Raw genomic sequence first — 27,701 nt, forward strand, 5'->3', positions numbered from 1 at the left:
GTGTGATGTGCTTCGTCAGTGCCATTTTCAAGGCAAATTTTTGCAATTGAAACAATCAGAGAACAAAGCAAGGCAGGGTTACATGGAGAAGAAACGAATGCCAGATATTTGGAGAAGACGCTGTGGGGTGGGTATCCAGGAAGGAAGCACGTATTGCTTTCTGCTCACTTCTTCATCATTCTGTTTCTGTATGCAAAGGATGATGGTTAGGACCAGTGTGAGAACTGAATCATGTGGGTCCTTGGGGCGGGAGGCAGCAGCTCTTCTCCACACTTGCCTGTTTTTATAGAAGCAACTCATTTCTTTGTTTCTTTTTGATGTCAGAATATGAGATCATTAGCAGTTGGGATTAAACAAGCCCATGTTATAGATCTTGGGGTCTTGGGCCAAGTTTCCCCACGCTGTCTGGGCTGTTGGTCTCTTTCTGTCTTGGCATCTGCTCTCTCTCCACAGCCAGACAGATCTGCTCCAATCCTGACCTATACTTTATTGCTGTCTGTGCCACAGTGAACCTCAGAAGAGTCGGAGAAGTAAAAGAGTAGGAGACAGTTCCCGGCTTGTCTCCATGACAGACGGGGGCTGGGCTATCCATAAGCGTCATGGTCCTTAGATTCTGAGCATCTTGCATACTTGTCGATGGGGAGGTCCTTTGAGCCGCTCAGGTGCTCTGTGTTCCTTGCCGCCCTATTAAGGTGGAGGAGAGCTGCCTTCTGTTGGAAACCCCTTTGGAGCGTGTCGATTTTGTTGACCCTCTGAATGCCCCCACGAGGGTGCTTGTCTCCAGAGAAGACTCTGTCCCATTTGGTCTTTGACATCTTGCCCCACGTCACTCTTCTCTCTCAATTATATTTCGCTGCTCCATGTAACTAGCTTGAAATTTTTGTGTTGTATATGGTGGAGCAGGAGAGCTTCGTAGACAGCATCATCTCTAGAGCCAGGAGGCGTGAGTTTGAGTCCTGCCCCTGCCAAGTAGTAATTGTGTTAACGTGAGCAAGAGATTTCACCTCTTTGTAATTTGGGGTTGACTGTTGTCACATTGCAGCATCCCCTTCACCGGGCTGTTGTGAGGATTAAATAAGTTCACATATGCAAGTATGCAGAACGCAGCCTGGCCTGTAGAGCAGGGTCTCTGCAGCTGTGGGCATTCATTCATCTGTGTTGTTGAGAATCCAAGCGTTTGAAACAACAACAGCAACTCTCAAGACCTTGTAGATAGACATTTTCACCAGATACTTCTTTTTGCATGGAGAAGCTTATCTCTGTGACAAGATATTTTATTTAACGGCATAATAACCAGAAGCTGGAGCTTCTTTCCCCTCCTCTCGACTGAGGGCTGGACTAAGTGATTCACTTCTAATGGTTACAGCATAGAATGGGAGAAGGGGTAGCTTGTCAGTGGGGAAGCCTGGCAGAAAGGGGCCCTCCTTCACTAAGTAAATGGACAGTCACCTCTGATAAGGGATAAGTCCGGTTGATGTCACATACCCCTGAGATGATGCACTGGGAAGGGTACTTTCCAAAAGATCTAGAACCTCACTGTAATCCTAAGAAAACATCAGACAAACCCAGATCGAGGGGTGTTTTTACAGATATCTGGCCAGAGCTCTTGGGAAGCGTCCAGGTCACAGAAGACGGAGGAATTGTCACAGATTGGAGGAGCGCAGCAAGTAGGTGCAGTATGGGGTCCTGGTCTGGATCCTGAAACAGAGAAGGGGCACGAATGTCAACATGGGTGGGATCTGAGTCAAGTTTGTGCTTTAATGATAGTATTGTACCTGTGTCAGTTTTTTGGTTTGGATGGGTGTGCCAGATGGTAAGATGTAGGATGTAAACAGTAGGGAAGCTGAGTGGAGGGCACGTGGAGCTCTTTGCCCATCTTCTGTATATCTAAAATTATTTCAAACCAAAAAGCTTAAAAAACCAAACAAAGACAGCTAAAAACCTCACAGTGTGTGTTAGTTTGAAAGATGTTTCATCAGTTTAAAAAGAACATGAAGAAAACAGTGGAAGCCCCATCCCCATGTCCCCTTGTCCGTGACCACGCCTCCTGAGGGCAATGACCTTTACCGGGTGGTGTTCCTTCCAGACCTTTTTCTAAGTGCACATAAACACTTTTACTAAAAAGCCTTTTTTTTTTTTTTTGCTCCCCTTCTGATTATATGCCTCAGACGTTGCAAAACTTTTCATTTTAGCACAACTATTTTCCAAATAAATTCGTTTGTGGACGTATTTTGGCTCTTCCCTAAGACTTATTTCAAGCGGTGTTTGTTGAGCCGGTGCTTAATTTTATTTTCCACTCCTTCTTCTAACTCATCCAGGTCCCATTTATATTGCCTCTGCCCTTGCCAGTCTTTCTAAAGCCTCCCAAATTAGCATCATCGGAGAATTTAATTAACTTGCTGTTTACTAACCCTCTCCTTTCAAGATAATTAATGAGGATGTGAAGTGCCACTGGGCCTGACACCACCCCTGGTGGCACCTGAGCAGCCCCCTGCAGCGTGGGCCCCTTGTGGCCGGCGGGGGGTGGGAGGAGAGCTGCCTTCCCTCCCTTGTTTACCTATAGCGGGCACCCAGGCCGCGTGGCCACACGAGGTGCGGGTAACGATATGGCACATGTTTGCTTAGAATCAGGCTTTCCTGCCTTGCCTTTATCCACTCGTTTTCTGCTTTGTTAATTAAAAAGCTTCATTTTACTTGGAATGGAATGCGTATTTTTTATGCTATTCCCTGGACGAAGTCTACATTGCAGGGCTTGAAATTAAACTAGCTGAGCGAGTCAGGTGTTCCAATTCCCTTTTGTTTCTAAAGAAGGTGGCAGTATAGCATCCCCTGCATTCCTCTGCTCCCGACCCGTCACACAGCTTTCTACTTAATCCAGGAAACTAGAGGTCACCATGGACCGAGAAGTCACTGCTGTCCACTAGAACTTGGTGATGATGGAGATGTTTTGTATCTCTGCTGTCCACTAGTGGCTGAGAGCCCCTAGTCACATGTGTTTCTGGAGCACTTGAAACATGGCATGCGTCGTAACAGAACTTCTTATTTAGCTAAACATGTGGCTCGTGGCCACCACGTTAGACAACCACTGTGGATGATCTTTTCTTTGCCTTGGGTTATCTGTGGCAGGTCTGAAGCCCCTGGTGGTTTCTGTACCCTCCCCAGCAACTTTTTGCTTTGGCACAGAAGGTAAACTGATTTCACCCTCACATTCAGCAAGCTGTAATTAGGAAGGTAAGTTTTCCGAAGGAAAAAGATGTTACTTTCTAAATCCAAATGTAAATGACTTGGATTATCCGTGTCACTAAGCGCTTCATTCATGCAGATAATTGAGAATTGACAGTGTCCTTTTCCCTCAATTACTTCCTGATAGTTCCATGTGTTACAATGGGAGAAACAGGGAGCTGTTTTTAAATAGCTATGTTAATGTCCTCATTAATTTTACCTTTTCCTACCAATTAGCAAATATTAACTCCTTGGCAGAATTAAGTTGGCTTCCCTTACGAAGCCACATTCGTTCTGAAGTCCCTTACCGCTTGAGCCTGTGGTAGCTCAGCTCTGGCTTTGTGCTCTGTGGCACACTCCTCAAGTGGGCACTGTGTTTCAGGAGAGTCTTTGTACTGGCTTATTCATGGGTAGCACAGTGTGGTGTGACCAACGCTGAAGCAGGACCCGAAGGTGTAGGCCCAACTTCCATGGCCTTCCCTCACGAGCCACATCGTCTGGTACACGTGGCACGGCCCAGGCGCCTGCAGGGGTGACACATCTGTCATAGATGGGCACCAGTGCTGGCTTGGGAAGTGCCTGCCCCATCTTAACTAGGTAATTGTTGAGCTGAGGGAATGTGCAGCCAGCACAGCCAGATAGTCATTCATTCATTCATTCATTCATTCATTCATTCATTCATTCTTGGCTGGGTGGGAAATTCACAGGTTTTATTTAAAATTTTTTTTTAACGTTTATTTATTTTTGAGAGAGAGATAGGACATTTATTTTTGAGAGAGCAAGGGAGGGGCCAAGAGAGGGGGAGACACAGAATCCAAAATGGGCTCCAGGCTCTGAGCTGTCAGCACAGAGTCCGATGTGGGGCTCAAGCTCATGAAATGCGAGATCACGACCTGAGCCAAAGTCGGACGCTTCACCGACTGAGCCACCCAGGTGCCGTGTAAATTCACAGTGTTAACCGTTAGTGAAGAATTTTTTAAAACTTGCAGAGTTCCGTGATTCATACCTGCAGGCTCCCCCAGCTGCCACCCGTTTGCCATCTGTGACTTAAGTCTCTTCTCTATGCACTGGATGGCGAAGAAAGGCATCTGCCGCCACTGAAGTTCGCAAGGCAGTTGTGAGAATCATTTGAACTAATGAAGGCCAAACCTTTTGAAATCTATGCAGGACTGGATACATGGAGACGGTGTTATTGAGAAAACATTCAGATATTTTCTTTTTCTAAATCCAGACTTCCTGACCACTCATTGTTGGATGTCAAGGTCATTGCTAGCATTCTCCTTTCCAGAGATGCTCAGAAAGTAAGCGGATGTGTAGGAAGGTATACAGGGATGAAAGTGACCTAATTTTTCCCCTTTTCGTTTTTGCTCCCTTGGTTTTCACATCTGCATTATTTTCAGCTACTCGAGGGCATAGAAGAAGCTTATACTCTTTTGTTGTTGTTAGTAACTCCATCATCAGATTAGTTAAAAGTTGACTCAGTTACAGGTATTGTTTCGTTCTGAATAAATGTATAACCCTAACTTACTCATGCGGCATTATTCACTGTGTTTGTAGGAGGAGAATGGCAGCAGTAGAGAAGGAGTGCCATGGGTAGAAAACACACAACGCAAGTTCTTACGTTCAAAAGCATGAAAACAAGTAGTGAAGTTTAATTGTTCTGGAGTCATTTCATAATTCCCAGTTAAATGGTACTTGAGTTACTGTTGATCTTCACTTTGAAACTGCTTATTTTGATATCAAGTTTGCAAACCTTGGTCTTACTGTGTTTTGACAAGTTGGAAGGAACTTTGCTCAACAAACGTGTGTGTGTGTGTGTGTGTGTGTGTGTGTGTGTGTGTTCGTTCGTTGTCTCTTCATACTGCAAATGAGTAAATTTTACACAAATTTTTTCATCAGGAGTCAGCACATCACTGTCAGAGGGGTAAGCCAACCAGTCCTTGCCTTTTATGTAAAGTTTTATTGGAACACGGTTATGCATGTTATTTTAACAATTGCCCAGCGTCACTTTTGTGCAGTGATAGCAGAGTTCAGCAGTTGCAACAGAGGCTGTATGGCCCTTCAAGGCCTAAAATAGTTACCATCCAGATACTTACAGACTCCTGGTCTAGATGGTAGAAACATATCTTTTAATAGATTGTATTTTTATGGAAACTATGGACCAAGAAATCATTCTATCCAAATGCAATTGTTGTCAGCTCGGTTGGCCCTGGTTTATTTCTGTGATCTTAAGAATTTGCTTATTAGATGTTGAATGCAATGACCCTGGTTTCATGGTAACTACACCTGCATCAGCTTCTGGCTAATGTACTGCTAGTCATTTTATTCAGTAGACTGAGTAGCTTTCAGTGTTTCTATGGGAAGGACACTGCTCATTAGTGGATATGTTCAGCCTTCAGTTTAGCTAAAATCTGAATGCTTTCTCAACCTGAAACAGTGGGTATTATTCTAAATGTTAAGTAACATAGCTCTCTACAAAGACACAGTGCTTCCTGGTCATTATTAGCTGTGCGCCATCGTCATTCCTCGCGATCATGCCACGAAGGAGGTTCTTAGTATTACCATCCAGATTTTTATCACTGAAGCAGGAAAGAAGGGTGACTTGCTGAAGGTCACATAATAACAAAGCCCACTGGCGATTTGTGTCATCTCGTGAGTCATGTTGGCGCGGGGGAATGAGCTGGCACCGGCAGTCCCCACACCCAGAGGCGAGCCAGTCCTCCTAACAGGTTCTTTCCCTGAAACACCCATGATTTCATTAGCGAGGTAAGTGAACAGGCCATCAAGTAATTAATTCGTCTTTGTGTAGACTTAGGACCCCATTGAAATCAGATGGTGGGAGGGTTTTCTGAGTCTTCCAAGTGCCCCTTCCAACCAGTTCTCATCATCTGACCACTTTGTTAAAAATTTTTTTGCTTGGCCCTTTAAGAAGTACATTCATACCGTTTTACTCACTGGAGTCTTATGGCCCCTCAGTGTGAGGTGGTGGTGTTCACAGTTGAGGAGAGAGCTTAGTGTCAGAGACCCTCTCCTGCGTGACTCCTGATTTATGCCCGTGTTCTTTATACAGAATAACCTGGCTCTTGGGTGTCCAGTAGGAGGGCACATAACCTCTGTCTTCAGGAACATTCCAATCTCACAGGAGAATATGCCACCTATGTAATGCTGATAACCAGCACCTAAGGTGTCAGTGGGAAAAGATACGCTGAGAGGTGAAGTCTTTAATTTCAGAGAAGGAATTCCTAGAGACAGAAATCGGAAGGGAGATGGGGTGTTCAGAAAGGGGAGCAGAATTTGGCTGAGCTGGAATGGAAGTACGTACAGGATGGAATGGCATGAACTGACGACAGAACACACGCGCACACACACACACACGCCAGAGAGGGAGAGAGACTGCAGAGGGACTGAGAAGGAGACAAGGGTGGTACAAGGCACTGGTGGGTGAAAACCATTTTAGTAGATGACTTTTCTTATGTACACAGAATGGTGAAAATAATGTTCATGGCGTGCCTGGGTGGCTCACTCAGTTAAGTGTCCTACTCTTGTTCTCCACTCAGGTCACAATCTCAGCGTTAATGAGTTCGAGCCCCACATCTGGCTCTGCGCTGACCGTGCAGAGCCTGCTTGGGATTCTCTGTCTTCCCCTTCCCTGCTCACGTGTGCGCTTTATCTCTCTCCCTCTCTCTCAAATAAATAAATAAACATTAAAAAAAAAAAACAGTGTTCAGAGATAAATCATCCCTTCATTGCTTTGTGAGGAAACCAGAAACAAGAATATGGAGAGACAGATGGGAAATGAATGAATCCAAAGCTGAAAGAAAGACCGCTAAAGACTGTAAAAATAAAGGTTTTCTCAGAAACTGGGAATGACTGTTGGTTCCTTTTGGCTTCCTGTCATTGTGATGCAATCGGGAAAGGTCATTGAGAGATTGGTGTTTTAAGACTGAGCCCTTTAAAATGCCCACTAAAATAGTATCTGTAGTTTGTGTTAATACCTGCAGAACAGGTTACTAGGTTTGAGATTTTAAAGACGTCACCTGCCAGTTGCTGTGGTGGTGAGCGATTGGCTTCGTCTTCGTACCGTGTCCCCAGGAAGAGAGCCCTGGCAGGTCTATGTCCAGCTGTCACTGTGCACCAGGAACACAGTAACTGCTCATGGGCAAAATGCATGCCCGCAGCATCCCGGCGCCCCAGAGCTGGAAATCGTAGCAATCTCCTTGCTCACCCTACCTCCAGCTTTCTCCGAAGCCTGCCATTTTGTTCAAAGAAATCTTCCCCCTTGCAAGCTTTTTAGATGCTGTTTTCTGGAACTTGAATTTTACTGCAGTTCTCTAGAAGGATTTGTAAATGATCATCTTTCTGGAATGAAATTGTGCCCCCCGGAAAATCTTCTACTGGGCCCTTCCCATCTCCTCACTGTTGGTTGGGCCTTCTGAAACAGAATGAACTTGGAGACTGTGAGGAGAGGATGATTTGGTCAGTGTAGACTGGCTGGTGAAAAAACAAACAAAAGCCTCCCTTTTTACCATTTAAAATAAGGTTGGAGGAAAAAAAAACAAAAAACACAAAACCTCTCGCTGACTAGCCTCACAGCCACATTCCATTGGGAGCTTGAGAACAGAACCAGGAGGCTATGTCATTAGACCGTGTTGCTTAGAACCTCTGGGGGAGGGTCTGGTGGCCAGTGAGCAGCTGGGGGGCCTAGAGTTTGGTCATAAGCCAGGAAGGGAAAGCAGCCCATCTAAACCTAGGTGGAGAACGTTCCCTTCTTCACAGGTCTCAGAGTTTGGAAACATATGAAGGTAGATGTAACCAGTTGCTTAGGGAGTGGCAAGAATCGAGGGTCCAGGCCACAGCTGCTCAGTTGTGGAAGAAGACAAAAAGTTTGGGAAGAAAAGAAAGATAAGCGTGTGTGCATGGTTTTTTGTTTTTTGGGTTTTTGTTTTTTGTTTTTTTGTTTGTTTGTTTGTTTGTTTGTTTTTTTATGTCCTTAGCCTGGCTTTTCCAACCTGGAGATGAACAGATGTCTCAGAAATACCCAGTCAGCCATCTCCTTTCGGGTGTCTGTGTATGGTCACGCCTCTCCATTGGATCTTGGAGACACTGTGTGTTTAGAACTAAAATTTGTACTAAATTGTTTTTGTCTGTAAAGGTGTGGTAGTGGACTTGTCAACTCGTTGTCGGAGTCCTGATGGCTTGAGTCACTCCCCACCGAGAGGCATCTGCTGGAGTTTGCTCTCTGTCCCTGTCTTCTATGGTCTTCTTCTAGATGTTTCTCAACACATCTCACAGTCTCGCAGTATTTGTCCGTTGAATAGGAAGCAAGCTTTCGTGAAAGAGAATAGCGATATTAAAGCTCTGTAAATACGTAGACCGAAATGGAAGAATACACTGATGGTGACGAGCTAAGTTGTTTTCTGGCTGGGGGACATTTTGGTGGATTCAGAGTGGGGAAGGAGAAGGGCTTCTACGATTCATATACTGAGAAGTGAAGTCATTGAGTACAGCCATTTACAGTAGTGATATCCTGCTGTAAAATCTTATCCAAGCGAGCGGTAAATCTTAGAATAAACATGTTTATTCTCTCAGTCCCAGCCTCCTGTCTCGGTCATCAAGGAATGTAGAGCCCACGTGGAAGCCAAGTGAAGGCTGTGCCCAATACTGGTACCCACAGGTGGGGCTCACCTCCTGCCACAGGACCCCAGAGGCATGGAGACAATAGTGCTAGCTCAGTGTGAGGGGGGAGGACGTCCAGGTAGGGGCGCCATTCAGCAGGTGGAGGGGGGCGTTCGGGAGGGTTTGCGCTTAGGAAGAGCCGCCGTGACCAGAAAGAGCAGGGTTGGTAGGTGAGGTGGAAAGGGCCAGGAGGCTGCTTTTATGTCAAGTGTGGAATGGAGTAGAGGGTTGAAAGCGGAGGAGGAGAGAGGGAGTCTGGTCTAGATTAGAAAGGTCGGCAAGCTGAAGACCAAGAGTAAGAGTGAAGCGTGGGAGGTTTGCTCAGACTTTCAGCCAACCATTTTCAAGAACCTGCTGTGGATCAGGAGCTGTGCTGAGGCAGAGAGGCACAGCTTGGTCTCCGGGCCTGGGACTTGCTGTTCACAGGGCAGCAGTGAGGGAGGCAGGGGTTTGTAAGCCAGCAAGATGAGTCCGGCATGGAAGTTGCTCCCAATGGGCTTGGGGGCCCAGAGTGGGGGAGAGAGGTGCAATGTGGGCGTTAGGGAAGGCTTCAGAGAGGGAGTGGCCGGTGAGCTGGGCCTTTTGCACAAAAGAGGGATCTCATCTTTCCAGCTCTTTATTTGTTTTCGTATATTCTGCTCATCCTGACACCCTTACAAAGACCCGGTTATTCTCATTTTACTTCAGTCACATAATGAGACTGTTGCCCTTTTGTAATTCAGTGGTGTGGCCCACTCTGTGATCTTAGCCCACTAATAAAATGGGCTTTTCACACAAGGGCCTCATTCCTTTGGTGTCATATCTTCCAGAGGCTTTGCGTTCTGAAGCAGGTGGGTGGTGGGCTCTGATCCAAACCTCAGGGAAAATACGGGTTTCTAGCTACATCTTAGACACGGAACTGTTTCTGATTTAGAAAGGACCAGAAACACCGTGATTTTCTAGATCCTCCCTCCTCTAAGCTGCTTTATGTAATTCCCCCTCTAAGACGGTGACCCTTAAACGGGCTTGTGTGGGAATCATCTGGAGAGCTTGTTAAAACTCAGATTGCTGGGCCAGACCCCTGTAGGTCTGGATGGGGTCTGAAGGGGTTTCTAGGGAGTGCTGATGCTGTTGGTCCGGGATCCAAACTTTGAGAAGGTTCTGGGAAACCCAGACTCTGGGAGAAGGAACTGTCATACTCTGGGTGAGACCTTCCCTTAGCGTGGTCTTTCTCACAGACTTCCACAGGGAGGTGCTCTCCCAGCCAGGCAGCGGGAGCAGAGGCAACGCTGCGCGTTGGCCTCGGGGAGGGAAGCTAGCCCTTCAGCCTCCCCGTGAAGCCCTCCAGGGTATCCTTTTGAGAACCCAGGGTCCCTCAATGCGTGTGCGGCTTGCCGAGGGTGCCGAGGGTGCCACGTGAAATGGGATTCTAGACTCCTGACTTAACACCTCTTCTCCTGTGAGGCAGTAACCATTCTCAAGACCAAGACTTGATCTCAGAAACAGATGTCAGCTATGAGGAGTAGCAGCTTTGTTCTCGTCCATCTTCAGTTCTTGGCCCCTCCAGTAGGGCTGTGAGACTTCAGCCACGTCTTCCTTCTCTCCTGCTGATTGGTGTGGGGCCCCTTCTGTGAGGGGCCCCCCTTGTGATCTGGAAACGGTGTTGAGGTGAGGGCACTCATACTGAGTGGCAGCCAGAGGAGGCTGGGAGAAACCCGGAGATCCTCCAGCCCAACGGTACTCCCATTCTTTGAGCTCATGCCCATTGGAATGATTAATTGATGTCCTCCACTCTGCTGGACAATTAAGGAAAGCAGTAGAAGGAGGGAAAAGTCTTCAGTTAGACCTAATTTGGCACCATATTGTTTTCTGTTAATCTATTTTGTTTTGTGTCCGTCTGTCCCAAGGGATGGATGTCTTGCTGCTTGCTGAAGCATGCATAACTAATGTCCTCATTAAGGGCTGATCTGTTTATCAGGGCCATGTGAGGAAGCCGGCCTGCCAAACCTAGGCGCAAGCTGGGGGCAGTTACCTCCCTCTGGGCCTTAGCCCCACCTCATTAAGCTGGTCCCGGCTATTGATTGGGAGCCTGTGTTTGGAAGAGTCTTACTTACTCCATGCATTATCTTGACAGATTGATCAGACCTGATTGAGAACCTCTTAAAGGAACGAACAGCTGTAATGGGAAAGTTGGACTCTGTCATCCGTTAGGATGATTCTGGGAGCAAGAAGAACAAGGCTGACATCTTGGAGCAATTGTATTTACAATTAACATGGCTGAAAAACGATTGCCTCTATTGATCCCCCCTTCCTGCAATTACGGCCCCATTGTTTACATTCCAGCACTTCAGTTATAAAAAGGAAATTCAATAATTATTGCATTATTTAAAGTTAAAGTGCCACAGAGTTTGCTGGCTACGCTTGCTGGTTGATTTAACGTTCAGTAAAATCCATGCTGAGCTCTCCATCTTGAGGCCGAACAATATCGGCTTTTAATGAGACCTACAGAGGGGGGGGAAGGAGAGCAAAACCCAGTGCACGGGGTGTTTGTCTGGGTTATTTATGGGGGGAACCCGAAAGCAGGGCAGAGAAAGTAGCCGTGTCATCGTTTGCAAAACCGTGTCCCCTCTCGCTGTGTGGCCGTCCCCTCTGCAGCCGGCCATCTCCTGGCCTCTTGGCTCAGACTCTGCTCTCCTTCCCCGGAGAAGCTTCTTTATCCTGTCACTCGCTTGTCCCTGTCCCCCTCCCACAAGTGTCACCATCTTCTTCGACTTCCCACAAAATCCAGGGAATTTAAGGAGAAAAGGCCCAGTGCCTTAGCAGCTACAATGACCAGCATCAGAGACATTTGTTCAGAGAGAATTTGTATCTCCTGCTTTTTCACCTTCCCATTTTCCCTTTCAAGGGAAGAATGAAATAAAAATGAAGCACCTCAGGGTGCCTGGATGGTTCAGTCAGTTAAGCGTCTGATTTTGGCTCAGGCCATGATCTCACAGTTTGTGAGTTTGAGCCCCACGTTGGGCTCTGTGCTGACAGCTGGGAGCCTGGAGCCTGCTTCAGATTCCGTGTCTCCCTCTCTCTGCCCCTCCCCCGCTCATGCTCGCTCGCGCGCTCTCTCTCTCTCTCTCAAATAAACATAAAAAAATTTTTTTTTTAAATGAAGGACCTCTTCTAAGGAAGAAGTCAGCCTGTGTGTGCTCACTGCCCGCCCACCCCAGGCCCATCTCACCCTGGCTGCCCTTCGTCTTCTCTCATAATGGAGGTGATGAGGGTATTTGTCAGCAAATCATGGGAGCTTAAGAGAAGCCTCCAGGTTTGAGCACCAAATTCATGCTCTCAGCAACAACAGCCAGAAAGTTCAGGAGCGTGGGAGGAATTTTAAAGACCATTTTATTTTTTCTGGTATTTGGTTGAAATTCTTTCGTGGGCTCCATTCCAGCAAGACATCTGGACAGGTGTGCTCAGCAGGATCCAGAGCTTATGAGGAAAAAGTGATGCCTCATGCCTTGCCATCAAGAGTCACGCTTTCAGCGACAGCCCCAGGAAATTTTAGACTGCAGGTGCAGAAGGGGGGAGAGAGATGAATAGGGCCGATTTCTACTTTTATGAAGTATCTGGAGCAGGCTGGTAGCAGGCGGCTGCTTCCGTGTGACTTGTTCATTAAAGAGGTGACTTCTTGTGCCGGCATCACATGATTTATCTAGTGCAGTTGGCTAGAATCGGAAATACTCTTTGGGGAAAGGCGGGTGCAGAGATTTTAGACTCTGGAAAATTTTCTCCTTACAGGGGAATCTCTCCAAGTATTTATTCTGATTCAGGTTTCTGGTCCATGGCAGTTGCTGTCAAGATCAGCGGTTCTCAAAATGTGGTCCCAGACCAGCAGCATCAGCGTCTCCCTGGAGATTGTTAGAAATGCAGATTCTTGGTCCCCATCCCAGACCAGGTGAATCAGAAACCCCTGGGGTGGGCCGACAGTCCAGGCATAACACACCCTCGGGTGTTCCTGGTGCACGCTCCAGTTAGAGAACTGCTCAGCTAGAACACCATCTGATCGTTAACAACCCAGCCCATGGTGTTGCACCTGCCAGTCAGAAGTGAGGAAGCAAAATCTGGGCTCAGGATAGAAAGATGATGACTGTGCCAAATACCTGGGGAGTCCTTCATATCCTTTGGAGGATTTCACATTTGTTTTCTCACGTGGTTTAGAAAATTGCCCCCGAGGAAGACAGGGCAAGTATAAACATCTTCATTTTACAGATGAAGTAATGCACCTGTTTTGACCACCAGGCAGATGTTTTTTTCTGCCATATTGACTGCCATGGGATTGGAGACAGAAATAAGCAAATCCTTCAGAGCAAATCTAGGGAATCTGGGAGGTGCCTACCAGCCGTTTCAGCTGATTCCTCCTTCCTTCACCTGGTCTACACCTGGGGATGTTGGCAGACGCGATAAAGAACATGGTTCTTGATTTTCAGTATATTGGCACCGCCATGGGCAAAGAGACCCAGTTAAACAGATCTGGTTTGGGGGCAAGGACGTGGGCTTGGGGTATGGATCCCAGCTGTGCCTGCGTCAGCAGCATGACTTTGGGCAAGTGACTGAAAATTAAGCACCTCTTACAAGGAAGAAGTCGGTCCTCTGTGTGTTCGTTATCCCTTCCATGTTACAGTTCCTATAGATTACGGTTTCTTTGCAGTCAACTGGGGATTCCTCTTTGGGGCTGAGAGGGTGGGAGGGGAGGTCATAGGGAGTGGGGCTGGCAAGGTTGGTTGTAAGGAGGGAAATACCAAATAGGTAAATTCAGTAGACATTTATTTCGATCCCTAATCCCAAACTGTAACTAATTTGAGAAACCATGATAGTAACAGTAATAGCCTTATCACAGAGGCTTGCTCTGCGTCAGGCGCTGTGTTAAGCCCTTTGTGTTCATTATCCCATAGACTCCTCCCTACAGTGCTCTGCAGCGGTTCTGCTACTGTCGCCCCATTGTGTGCGGGAGACCCAACAGTGTATATAACTTGCCTGAAGTAGCACAGAGTTAGGCTCTTCCATCAGGCTACCTTAATCTACGGTGCACTTTAAACAACCATTATTGGCGACATTTTGGCGTGGAGTTGAAGGGAGACGTGCTGGAGTAAATGGCAGCCTTTACTTTTACTTGAGAGTTGATAACTGCAAGAGGTGGAAAGTAGTGTAGAGAAGAAATGCATCTTGATGGATGAGTGGAGAAAGGGACCATCACTGGTAGGTTAACCTAGTGAAGGGCTAATCTTCAGATATTTAAGCTTTTGGTCGGTTCTGGAGGGTGGTCAGTTTGATGTTAGCCTTGTGGGACCCAGTTTGTGTTTTCACCCACCACATCCCTCTTGGAAGCTTCCGAGCTCGATGTGTAGATGCTTGTTTGACCGTCATGGAAACTCGCCCTCATTTGGCTTGTGACCTCACGCTCTGATGGGCCCCTTCCTTCCGGAAAACCCCTACATACCTGGTAAGCTTCCTCTCCTTTCTGGAGTTTCCCTAACAGAGAAATGATTTCTGTTATGTGAAGGTATCAGCATTCTGCAAGACACCATATTGTGGATTTCTTGTTGTTAGTTTCCTTCGAGGATATACTGTATGTCTCTCAAGGAAATGCTCATATTGAGACTTTTGAACCAGGAGATGTCATTCAGGTAAGGGAAGTGACACAGGCATGGGAAGTCTCGCCTTCAGCTTTGGAGCTCAAATACTGAGAATGAACACTCATGGCTTGTCCAGGGCACAAGGACTCTGGCCTAGAAACCAGAAAATAGGTCAGAGTAACGTAAATGGATTGATCTAAGGGAACATTTTTACTTCCTTTCACTTGCTCTTATAAATGATGGTTGAAGCTTGTATCTTATGGTGTCTGCAGGGCTCCTACAGTGAAATAGGACTAAATTAGCATGTGCCAAGGATGAGGGCATGAGTGGGTGAAAAGCCAACATTAAACAGAAAATACCTATATATTTAGGTTGACCTTCTGGAAGCCTTCCTGAGCATGTGACATGAGGTTTGAAACTGTAACACAACCACTGATTAAAAAATTAACTGCCTCCATTCCCAGTTGCGTTACACCTGCAATAATTTATCTTTTAGGCCTTCAAGGCGAATACCTGGGTATGGGGAATCTGCTGTTCCAGAATGAGCCCTGTGGTCAGTGCAGAGTAGCTGGACTGCTGTGGACTTGGCATCAAGCCCCAGGTTCCAGTCCTGTTTCTTTCATACTCTATGAGACCTTGAGGGGAGTCACATGACCTCCCTGAGTTTTGGGTTTGTCCACGTCCAGGAGCCAAATGCTACCCACCCCGTGGGGCAGGCCCTCTTGAGATGAAAAGTGTCTGTGGGTGTTTGCTCAGCAGTAGATGCTGTGAATGGGTACAACACCCACTTATATGTAAGGAATTAGTAAACTGATTCTCATCTTCCCATTCCTTCTCCCTGGAAGTGCTCATGACTTTATATCCCCTGCCCAGAGGGGAAAACTGGAGCCCTGGCCAGGCACGCTGTGGTTAGTAGTTCCAGAAGCCCTTCCATCCGCCCTGCCTAGATGACTTTCCGTGTTCCTCAGCAGGTGTCTTGGGGTTTGTTCTGTGTACCCGCCGTGGGGATTCTCCTCTGCTCAGCAAGAGGTGTGTGGTCTCCCCTAGGGGAGCCCATTTGCTCAGAGGGATGCCTGGGAGCTGCTTTTCCTCATCCATCAGAGTTTCAGTTGCTCAAGGAGTAGAGGTGCACTGTGTGCGTGGAAGAGGGGTGGGCGAGCGTGTGTTTCTAGTAACAGGTGTTGCTCCCCTGAGGAAGCTTCATTAGAGTCCTGTGTGTTTTCATTTGTGAATGTGTATGCATGTGTGAATGTACTTTGTCCATTTCTACTTTAAAGGGGAGGCTTTGACAAAACCTGATCAATATTTTGCATTCCATGCATGAAGAACCAGATGTTAGAAGTTTCTATCACTGGGGAGGAGGAAGGAGCGGGGCCCCTCCAGATTTACAGAAATCAATGTTCTCTGACAGAAGTTGGTTAGTTTTCCTGGGAAACAAGTTACAGGAACACACTTTTTTGATTTTCACGATGAATTATTTTCTAACAAGAGTCCTCTTTTCGTCTCTTTGACTTGCAGTTGTTGGCCAGGGTGAACGAGCACCACATATTAATGGGGTAGAATCCCACAAAGTAACACGGGCTGGCCTCCTTTCTCTCCCATCTTTTTTAATTATTAATTTTCCTTTTGTGCTTGGATTTATGTGCCAGGTTCATTATCGAGGTGCTTCTGATTGCAGCGATGGCTTTTTCTTTCCGAGCCCTGCCCCCACCCCCACCCCCACCCCAAGCTGGACCCACAGGGGAAGATGTGGGGCATTTGATGTTTCCATGTCCAGGGCACAGGAGTGTCGCCTTCCAGCTAAACCAAGATGGGACAGGCATTTTATTTTGTTTTTTATTTTTTATTTTATTTTACTCATTTTGGGGGGGATGAGCATCTTAAAAGAGCTCCACCAAGATCAGAAAGTGGTTTAGGAAAAGGTCCCTGAGCAGTACGAGTGAGCCCACACTCCCCCGTTGTCAGTTTAAAGCACTGACCACCAGTGCAAGTCACATTCCTGATGGCTGTCAGTGAGGACAGTCATGCCTGCTGCATAGCGGTAATTTCAAGAAGTTGGAGATCATTGGGCTCTTCTACTTCCGTTTATGAGTCAAACTGGATACTTGTTAGAGGTCATTGTAGTTCTTTGAGCTTTCAGAAATAAATCATATTGAAAGTTTCTTAGGAAATGACTGTACATTTACAGTTCATATAACTCAGTGTTGTGTGCGCACTTTTTAAACCAGCCAGTGACATTGAGGAAAATCAAGGAAACCCTTAGGCAGGTCCAAGGCTATAGGTCACTGGCCCGAGTGAGTTGGGGTAGACCTCAGTTACCACTATTCTTTAGCTAGTTGATCTTGGTTTCTTGGTTTATTAGTTGGTCACGCTTCTTCATCATTATTAGTTTGTGGATAGATGGCAGTTTTTCTTGAGTAAGCCAGTGATTTTCACTGTTGGAGCTGGCGTGTTTTCACGATGATATTCAAGCCAAAGGGATGTTTTTCTCATGTCCCTCTTGGCGTGTTCTCCAAGTCACCACTGTCACTGTCTTAATCAATTGCAGATTAAGGCCTGGGGTAGGGCGTGTTCTGTGTGTGTGTGCATGTGCGTGCGCGTGTGTGCGTGTGCATAGTGTCTAATGTGTTGTAGACGTTTAGAAGTGAATCAGATTCAAACCTTGTCCAGTGGGCAGAGCAGCCGGTTTTCTCTGGGTCCATGTGTAGCGTGCACGCCTGAGAGCCTACTAGCCACAGCTGAAGTTGTTGTTTTGTTTTCTTTTTTAAATTGTACAACTGACCTGGGGTGGCTAGGTGACTCGGTCGGTTGAGCGTTCGACTCTTGGTTTCAGCTCAGGTCATGATCTCACAGCTTGTGGGTTTGAGCCCCGCAGCTGGCTCTGTGCTGTCAGGGTGGATTCTCTCTCTCTCCCTCTCTCTCTGCCCCTCCTCTGCCTTCTGTCTCAAAATAAAAAATAAACTTAAACATTTTAAATAAACTCTACACCTGACCTCATAGAGGTAAGAAGTTAAGATCAAATGCAGAGTAAACTGGAAAAAGTAAAGCAAAACCTACGTTCCCCTCCCCAAGGATGGGAGGACCTCTGATAGAGTTGAGGGAGGGGGTTGGAGCGTTGAGGATTTGTGGGGGAGAAAAATTCCCTCCCTGTCAAGAAGAGCAAGAATTCTGAACAGGGGCAGATCCTTTATTGAGTGTTCCCCTGAGATTTGTGCCTTGGTGGATTCTTCATATATTACAGTGAATTTAATTAAATACATTGGGATCCCAGTCGAGGGTATTCTAATTAGCTGGGTCAGGAACAAATTATTCTCTCTCCTCCAAATGAAAACATCTAGTCTTTTCTGCAGGGGAAGCATGTCCGTGGGTGACGACTTGCTCTCCTGGAGTCCTCATTGGTCTCTCCAGCCCCACCCCCTCCCACTGCTTCATATTAGGCAGGTTCCAAGGGTAGAATCCTGGGGACACAACCAGTGCCACTTGGGATGAAGAGGGCATCTGGCCAACAGGTCAGGGCATTGACCCGCTCAAGACCTGGGAAATGACCCCATGGTGTGGAGAAGGTCATACAGGGCAGGAGACCCTGTTGCTAGCTTTGGATCCCTGTTTGCTCCAGGTTGGACAGCTGGAGAAGTACTGAGTGAGAACTTATAAAATCTGGTAAGAACAGGATCTTTGACCTGCAGGTAGACTCAGGTTGTGATCAGAAGTTTGGGTTGTGGGACGCCTGGGTAGCTCAATCAGTTAAGCATCCGACTTTGGCTCAGGTCATGATCTTGAGGTTCATGAGTTTGAGCCTCGCAAAGGGCTCTCTGCTGTCAGTGCAGAGCTTGCTTCAGGCCCTCTGTCCCCCTCTCTCGGGCCCTCCTTCCCATCAAAAATAAATAAAAATTAAAAATAGTTTTTGAAAAGTTTGGGTTGGGATGTAACCTTTATAAGCAGGTGTTTCCTGGCAACCAATAAATAGTTTATTCTGCAGTTTTTTCAGTGTGTTGGAGAATGAACCCAGACTACAAATGCCGGCTTGGAATTTTGAATTAAGTTTTTGTACAAGCCTCTAAGAGAAGACCCTAAATATTCTCTAGACCAGGATCAAGGGGAGAGGCCATAGACCTGTTTACCTTGTTTCCTCTTATTCTTTTCTCTACCATTTGTAGCGTGTGTCCATTTCCTTTCCAAAATGGCTCCCAAATGGTAGATGGAAGAACTCCTGGTGGCACAAGAGGTTGCCATTTACCCCCAGGAGATTGAGTATAGAGTGTTTTTGGAACATTTTTATCATATTGGTTATTTTTAAAGCAGGAATTCCCAGTGTGATGTTTATGTCAATTCAGGATTTATATAGTTCTATCACCCAAGGGCCTATGGATTTAAGGACAAAAGACATTTGACATCTCAACTCCCATCCAACTCTTTTTGGCCACGTTGTCCTCTCTTCTGGCTCAGAGGTTGGAAACACCAGCCATTTGGAAAAGAGCCTTTATATCCATATTACAATTTTATGTTAAGGATTCAGTGCCTTATTGCAAGGAAATCCTGTCTCACGGGAGGGTAATGGGAATTTTGGGGTAAGGCTTTAATGATTCTTGTTCTGAGTTCATACTATATGATCTTACCAAAATCCCTCGATAAAATTCATTGCTTTGGATTCCATGGTTATTTTCCCTGTTATCTTTTATTTCATCATTTGTTGAAGCTTTAATAAATGTAATTCTTTTGGCCTTAGTGACCCAAGACAGCAGTACACGTTTCCCCATGCTGGCTCTCATACAAGTTTCCTGCTCCTTAATCCCAAGCCAGACCCCTTGCTCCCAGAAATATCTTAGTCCAATTTTTGACTTTTGGGGGGTGGGAGGACTCTATGGGGAAGCTGGGGACAATGAACGTGGGCAAGCTAATCCTTTTCCCTTTATATCTAGCCCATCAGGCCCTCCTTCTCCCCAGGGTTGTAGCCTCCAAAAAAGATAGCTTTGGTGAATTCCACCCTCCTGAAATCCTCTTCAAGGACCCTGTCTCAGAGGCACATTGAAGATAAACCATTAAAGAGGAAATCAGCTCAAATTTATTTCCAGAAAGTAGCTTTTTATTATAAGTTGTTGTCATTGCCTTAACAGTTAACATTGAGTTCGCCAGTTCTGCCGACTCCTTCTGGTTGTGAAATTGCTGTAGGATGGCTGTTACTAGTGGGGATATTGTTTTGTTCCAAAGCTCTGCACCTGAGTGTGTCAAATCGTCCATTTGGGGGGAAAGAAGGGATTGTTCTCTTGGTACCTATGAAGCCCTTCCCATTTTTGCCTATACCTTGGCCTCAGAGCAACAGTTAGGTATGGGGTGATTTAGCCAATTTACATGATTGAAGGCCTGGGCCTCCCTTTCATCCCCCACAAAGATTTTTCTGCAACGGTCCATTGGCACGTTCATCCTTCCCTCTTCCAATAAAGCTCAAACATGCTTCTGGGATTTTCATAGTTTTCTACAGAACAAAGAATGTGTACATGTGAGCACCTGAGCCTGGAGTGTGTCATTCAATGGGAAGTGCTGGTGGGGCCGCTCGGGTATTTTTAATGGAGCGCAGGGCATTCTAACTGCTCTGCCTTCTCAGTGTCTCAAGCTATAATCTAGAGAAGAAGGCTGTTGAAGCAGGATGAGCAAGAGTTAGCATGGCATTGGCGTGTGCACATGCAGGTCAGAAAGGAGAGGAACAGCACAAAGTGGTTCCGAGGCATGTTTTGTGTCTTCCCTGTGTCTTCTTGAGCCAGGCTCTGGGGTCTGGAGATGGGGGTGGGGAGAAGGAGGAAAGGGCAGGTAATAACACAAGCACATAAAACACATTATCTGAGTTTGCTCCTCCTCAGGGATGCTGGAGGAACATGAGACCCTGGTCCTAGTTCCCTCTCTCCCACTAAGTAGCTGGGTGACCTTGGGTCATTCACTTAAGTTTATTGGAGTTGTTTGCCCTGCTTTATAAAGGGCAGCCAGTAGAAAAATTCCCTCTTCTCCTAAAATGGGATCATTTGAAATGAAGGAGATTATCCTCTCTATACCAGGAGCTTGTTACTTCCTCAGCTGTTAGTGAGAAGGGCCCATACCTTTCACCGTTTTCTCAAAGAGGCACACAGAGTTTGTGAGTTTTGTCCTTGGATAATCTTCGCGTCTTTTACAGTACACAGAAGTCTGGGGTCTGCTAACTGTTCCCATGACCTCTCCTGTTCTTGCACCTCTCACTTTAATCCTGTGTGTGTCTGCTTTCTGCCACGTTTTGGGCTTCCTTGTTCTAGAATCAGAACACACAAATACAATCAAGAGTGTAATTTTGACCATCTGATGCACTAAGCCAAGTGACCTTCAGATGTTGACAGGCAACCAGTCTGGAGAAATTTATTTTTCTGTGTTTTTTTTTTTTTGTTTTTAATCCGAAGGAAAACCTAATTTTAGGTTCTCCTAATAGACTGTGGTTCTAAATATAAAAACTTGACCTGTCATTCTTGCGGAAAAGCCAGACAACAGCTTTGGCTCTGTGTTACTGACCTAGGATTCTATGCAGGGAGTGTGACCATATAGGCTATCACCTAAAGCAGAGGTTGGCTAACTTTTTCTGTAAAGAGCCAGGTAGTAATATTTGAGGCTTTGAGGCCCATGCTGTCTCTGTTGCAACTACTCAACTCTGGTGCTTGGAAAGCAGCCATCGTTAATATGCAGATCCGTGGATGTGGCTGTGTTCTGTTAAAACTTTATTTACAAAATTAGGCAGCAGGTTGGAGTGGGCCCACAGGCCATTGTTTGCAAACCCTGATCTAAATAAAGTGGGGCATTCTGGAGCGTCTGAGGAAGAACCTTGGATTATTGTGCCAGGAAGACCCAGGTCACCTGGGGAGGGTCGGCACTGTCAGCATCAGCAGCCGCGTGGAAAGCCGCCGGGGAAGGGACGTTCGGGGGAGTTGGGGAGGGGAGTCTGCTGGCTGCTGGCCCTCGAAGCACTGCTGGAGAAGAAGGTACGTTGGGGAAGACAGAACAGCCCCTCCCAGGAATCTCCGCCCTGGGCTGCGGCCAGGAACGGGTGGGCTCGTGGCGGTGGTGGCTTCCAGTGGCTTACCCACGACGTGTCCCTCTCCTCTGCCCCTCGCAGCACCTGCAGCAGCACGAGAGCGGAGTGGAGGGCGAAAGTTGCTATTACCACTGCGTCCTGTGCAACTACTCCACCAAGGCCAAGCTGAACCTCATCCAGCACGTGCGCTCCATGAAGCACCAGCGCAGCGAGAGCCTGCGCAAGCTGCAGCGGCTGCAGAAGGGCCTTCCCGAGGAGGACGAGGACCTGGGGCAGATCTTCACCATCCGCAGGTGCCCCTCCACCGATCCGGGTGAGTGGTCTCACGGGCCCGTTGGTGAGTGGTTTCTGGTGGGGGCCCGGTGTGCACCTCCCGAGGGCTTTGGTTTGCTGCTGCTCGTCCTCGTGTCCCATCACCGACCGCACAGGTGGCCATCGTATTCTGGTAGGAACATTGTATGCCTTCTTGCCTTTCTTTCTTTTTCTTTTTTTTAACTGAGGGAACTTCGCCTCACTTTCTTCAGGTGTCACAGGCCACTGCCCAATGAGCAGGACAACTGGAGATGTTGTGTCTCCTATCCCCAGATTCCTCCAGTGCTTACTCTGGATTCACTTTATTGGTCCAGATGGACATAAAGCAAGTGCTAAATTATGGCCTGCTCGCCGGTAGGGATAAGAGTTTGTGGCCTCAAGTCCAGTGTGTGAGAATGAACTTCAGAGAGGATCAGAACAGCCCGTGCTTGTTCTAAACATTTTCCCGTTGGGTTTGAGGGTGGCTCTGCGAGTCATGGCCTGGTGCTGCCTGCTTCTCCACAGGGTCGGGGCCTCCAGCGGAACCTTGCCAGCTCCTGGCTCCCACCACAGTCCCCTTTTTCCGTCACTCCCTTCCACTTCTTTGTGGTTCTCTTTCCCACCAGGACCTCACTGGTAGAATCCTCCTTCTGTGTTTTCAGCCCTTCCACTCCCTTTCTCTCACTGTGGAATCACAGGGCATCAGGGCCTCTTTAAAAACAACAGAACAAGAGCTCTCCCACAATCCTGTGTCCTGCTTCTCTCTCTGCAATAGAATCTTCAAGGTTCTTGAAAGAATAGCCTGTATCTGTCATCTCCAGCCGGTGCCTCAGCTTACCATAGCCTGTCTCGCTGCATCAGCAAACCACCCTTGAGAGGTCACCATTGACCTTGGATTTACCCAACCCTGTAGCTACCTGCTGGGCCTTCTTCTATTCTTTCTGTGGTCTCTGAAAGTATTGCATGGCCCCACGCCGAAGCTCCCTTCCTTGAGCTTCCAGGTTGTGTTTCTGTCCTGTCCTGGTGTTTCTCTTGGCCATCCTTCCCAGCCTGGCCCCTGGCTCGTGGTCCTCGGCCTGCCCCACCTTCTGGCGTCATCTGGGAGTTAGGCCCCGTTCCTTGGCTCCCAGTCCTTTAAAGCTTGATTTCTGTGGAGTTTTTAATCTTAATTTTATCTAATTTCACATTTTTATAGTTCTTAAAGGCAATAAGTTATGTAAACCTTAAGAAAAATGGCATGACCCTCCCCGTCCCCCATCCCCTTGCCCAGAGCCATGGCTTTCAACTTTTAGTTGTTTGTTTTGTTACATATTTCCATCTTTCTTAATGTGCTTTGATTTTTTTTTTTTTTTTTTTTTATGTTTTAGACATTATCTATTGGCTTTCTACTCTAAACGGTGAGGCTTTCACGAGCATTCCATTCTACAAACCACACACTCCTACTGACACACACCCATCCACAAACTCACACGTGGACACCTCAGACTCCATATACTCCCCTGCACACCACCCCTGGACCCCCTACATCACACTCCCCAGCCCCCGCTGTATACCCAGTCTTCTCTCCCCTCATCTTCCATGATGATTAAATAATAATTTGGGGTTATATTAATATTCAGTGTTTTCATTATTCTAACTCTATAAATATTAATCACAGCTGAGCCATGTAGAGTTTTATAATTTCATTTACCTTCTTGTACAACTTTTTATTTTCCCTGGTTTGCTAGGTATCTATGATTAATTCATGGCTAGCCTTCTGCCAGAGTAGACATTTCCTGGTCTCTGAAGGCCCTGCCAGATCAGTTGTTCCGTCAGCTTCGTTTCTTCCTGGAGATGTCCCTCCTGAGCCCCTCCAGACCTCTCTGCTCCCTGCCCCTGTCCCTACCCCCTCGCTGCTTTTTTGGTCTCTTTACGTAAATGGAGTGAGCTGCTATACGAAAGGGGGAGCATGCGCCGTCCCTGCTGGAGTAGCTGAGGTTTCATTCTCAAAATGGAGAGGCCAGTTTCTTTCTTCAGGAACCAGGGTCATTTCTTGGGTGCCAGCATAACTTGTCACCTCTGGGTCACTGCAAGACTGTTCTTTCCCCTGTGTTTTTCAGATGTCTCTTCTGGTTCAAGTTCAAATACCGTGATCTCGGGGGCTTCCTCTTGGTGCCCGACCCTGTCCCTCCACCTTTATGCGCTCAGGAATGAGGGGCGAGGCCGATACCCCAGACTCATCTGTGCCCGAACACAGCCTGTTGAGCCATCTGCCCGTGGGGGTCCCCGTTTTCCGCCTTTTGGCCTCTGTTTGATCCTGCCACTTGGCATTATTTTGCTGTGGAGCCATTTTACAGGATTCTCCTGTCCCATCCATAAATGCAGACCTATTTATTTCAGGGTTGTTTTTTTTTCTCCCCCAGCTCTGCATACGTCATTGTTTTAATCTTCTGTTAAAAGCTGGTCCCTTTCGCCCTTCAATTCTTTCTTTCACTCTCCTCAGAATTCCCTTTTTATTAATGAGGTGCCCCAAACTAAATAGTGTACAGCTGCCATTTCACCCGGGGTCTATGGACTGGAACAAACAGTTCCCTGTTTTATAATGTAATACTTCTATTTATGCATTCCGCTCTGGAATTGCTTTCTTACACCATTGCCTTCTGGGTTTCTCTCATTTAATGCGTATTAAGAGTTATTTTTCCCCCTGAAGTGTATGAGCAACTTTAGTCTAGATGATAGACTTCCTTTCTGTATTTCAAAATCCTTTTGTATTGTCTTTGGCCTGGAGTCATGTTTTTTGCTCTCTACCCTCTCCCTCTCCACCCTGCGCCCTCCTCCCTCACACATTTGGGCTGAGCCCATACTCTTCACTAACGACAAAAGGGCAAATTCTTAGGTAATGTTCACGTTGACAGTAAAAGTAACTTGGTGCCATTTTAGAAACCCCTTTAAGACAACTCCTTTTAAAATATGTCCTCCTTCCCCATAGGGATTGGCTCCTAACTTCTTGAGAGAATATTTTCAAGAAAAGGTGAATTTAAGACACTCAAAGTCATCAACTTCAAATTTATCAACAGAGACTTTATCAAATATTCCCAATCTTCTCTTCTCTCAAGTAGGGGTCAGGACATTAGTGTTCAGCTGGAACCGTCATTCGTGTAGCATAAGGAAGCCACGGGGAGGTCTTCGAGCACCTTTTGGGGACCCCTGCTTGTTCTAACTATAAACTGCGTGTAAATGGTGTGCTGTCTAGAGTTTTCTACTCTGGCCTTCTGTCAACAGCTAGTTAAATGATGGTGTTCTTTCTTCTTTCCTTTCTGCCTCTGCTGTCCACACACCGGAAAGTTGTCCAAAAGAAATAACTTCCTCCTCTGAACTCAGGACCTCTAACCCCAGTCCCCCAACACCTTCTTTCCACAGGTATCCAGACTCCCCTTGCTGCGGCTGATGGAGAGAACTCTAGAATAGTTTCTTCCCTGTGGTTGACAAAAAAAAATCTCTTCAGATTTTCCTTGTTAACTTAAAGCCAGTATATTTTCCAGTCAGTCAAGTTCGCCATGTAGCCTTCCAACCCACATGAATTTGTAAGTATGGAGAAGGACACACGGTGAAGCTCTCCTCCGCCCTTCAGAACTTTGTGGTAGCGGCCAGGATTCACACCTGTCACTGATCGCATAAGCCCTTGAGAGGCCTCGTGGCCGAACATAAAACACCTAGGCCCTGCCCTGCACCAAAGGGCTAAGTGTCAGCTGCTGGAGGTGTGCTGATAGTACACCACTGCCCCCTGCGTGGTCCTGCTTGTGCGAGGCTTTACCCTTATGCTCGTGGGCAAGCCAGGCCCTGTATCATATTGTCTTTAACCTAGTGTGATAGTTGTGTGCTTATGCTTGCCACGTCACCCCCACACTAGACAGGCAGGCAGGCACACACATGCACGTGCGCGCACACACACACACACACACACACACACGCTGGGACTTCCCATTTAAAAAATGGCTTGGAAATATACAGCTCAGAGAAAAGGAAGTAATTTAAACAGGTGAAGTTTCCCCTCTGCCTTCCTGCCCAGTTTTTTGGTAATGGGCTTGAGTGCATTTTCTGCAAGACCAAGTGTTCTCTGGACTTTCTTGGGATTTGGTCTTTTCATTTCGTGCCCACAACCAGGTAGAGGTAGAGGTAGAGAAGGCCCGTTGTTAAGCGCTGACACACTGAGTTCTAGCTCTTCGTTATTGGCACTGGCTGTTTACTTCCCCTTAGTTGACTGGAAGCTCATGGAAGATTGAAAGCTCTCATAGGTGGGTCATGTGAAGGACCACTTCCCCGTTTGCTTATTAAAAAGGCATTTCTGGCTCCCGGGTGAAGCTGTAGTTAATTTCACTATATCATTGCCCTGGGCTTCTAGAAGACAAGAGGCCCTTTGTGTTCCTCCTGTCTGCCTGCCTCTCCTCCTCCTCCTCTTCTTCCTTTTTTCTGTCTTACCCTTGCCTTAACTATTTTCTCTTGCACATAGTCCTAGAGCTCCAGACTTTGCACAGATGTAATTTAACGGTTCTCGATTGCACGCCGACTATGTTCAAGACTTTTTATGAGTCGGGAGACGCCTCTGACGTTTCCTCTCCTCTCTTGATGTGGATACCCTGGTGGATATGCCAGCCCAGGCATTCGAGGCAACCAGATGATGACTCAGTTTACAGAGGGCACAGCTCTTTGGAGTTTAAGAGAATATTTTGTTTGGAGCGGAAGCTGGCATCCCCCTTCACTGACACGTCTTTGGCGCTCGAGGTCGTGAATTCCTGGGGTCGGGAGGCAGAGGCTTGCCAAGTGATAATGTGGATTTGGTGACAACCTATTCTGAAACACTCACTGGCTTCTCTTGATGGATCATTTTTTCATACCATGTTTCAGGGAGTTTTTGCTTTTAACTTCTGCAGCTTAAAAGAGTAAGAAAATGTTCTCTTTTCAAAACTTTCTCATTTTGTCCTGTTTTTATTTTTCAAAATTGGTATGAGGCTGCCTTCTAACTATGAAGTACATCTCTTTTTTCTATAAGTAGCTAAATTATATGCAATTTTAGAGTAATTTTTCTCATAGCACTGAAATATGTTAAGGCCAGTTCTGTAATTCCAAAACATTGTTTTTGTAAAACCAAACAGCTGTGTTCTTTTTTTTTTTTTTTCGCCTTTTTATGGTATGTCTTGTTGTTGGGACTTGGGAAAAGGTATAGGGATAAAAATATTTCCAACTAAAGACATTACACGTAAAAGAAATCACAACAGATTGGAGTGAGTGAAATTTTATGTATTACAGAGGAGCGGAAAAATATGACTGTGTGTTAAATATATTCTCTGATAAGGACTGTTTGGACAATAGGATTATAAACCTCAGTGTGCTTTTTGGAAAGATGCTTCACAACGCACGGATAAAGAGAGATCATTATGTGTCAGCGTGAAAGAGGGCATAATACCGTTAAAGGAAAAATGGAGTTTATAGAATAACATGATTTGGTTCTGTTAGTTTGATTAATTTGATTCTATTTTGTAAAAGTATTTTTCTTAAAGCTTTTAAAATAACCATTCTCAGCAAAGTTTGTAATTGGTGTCTCTGGCTGTTTCATGGGTGGGATCTACTTAACGTGGAATCTAAGAGAGTGTCAGGCACATGGCAGGACTCAGATATTGATGGCACGTATACACACAGATACTAACACAATTGCTAAGAACATACCAAAGAGTAAATCTTGGTTGTCTTTTGTCGTAGAGACACTTTTCTGTTTGTCACTGTAAAGCATACATAGTTTGATTACCGTCTGATTCTCTTGCATTTTGCATCTATGTGGCGAGGACAGGAGTAGTTCTTAGGGTATATACACCGTCTTGTTTTTCTGTTGG

The 27,701-nt window shown here is 46.4% G+C and overlaps 1 protein-coding gene across 1 annotated transcript in view; it reads left to right on the forward strand.

Annotated features, from left to right (window-relative positions):
* Positions 1-27,701, forward strand: part of ZFHX3 (zinc finger homeobox 3) — a 237,236-nt gene that overhangs the window by 118,898 nt on the left and 90,637 nt on the right. The window contains 1 exon segment of the mRNA XM_049622703.1: positions 21,625-21,856. Within this exon segment, the coding sequence (XP_049478660.1) occupies positions 21,625-21,856 (232 nt within the window).

This window comes from Panthera uncia (genome assembly GCF_023721935.1).
Source record: "Panthera uncia isolate 11264 chromosome E2 unlocalized genomic scaffold, Puncia_PCG_1.0 HiC_scaffold_20, whole genome shotgun sequence".
Taxonomy (NCBI): domain Eukaryota; kingdom Metazoa; phylum Chordata; class Mammalia; order Carnivora; family Felidae; genus Panthera; species Panthera uncia.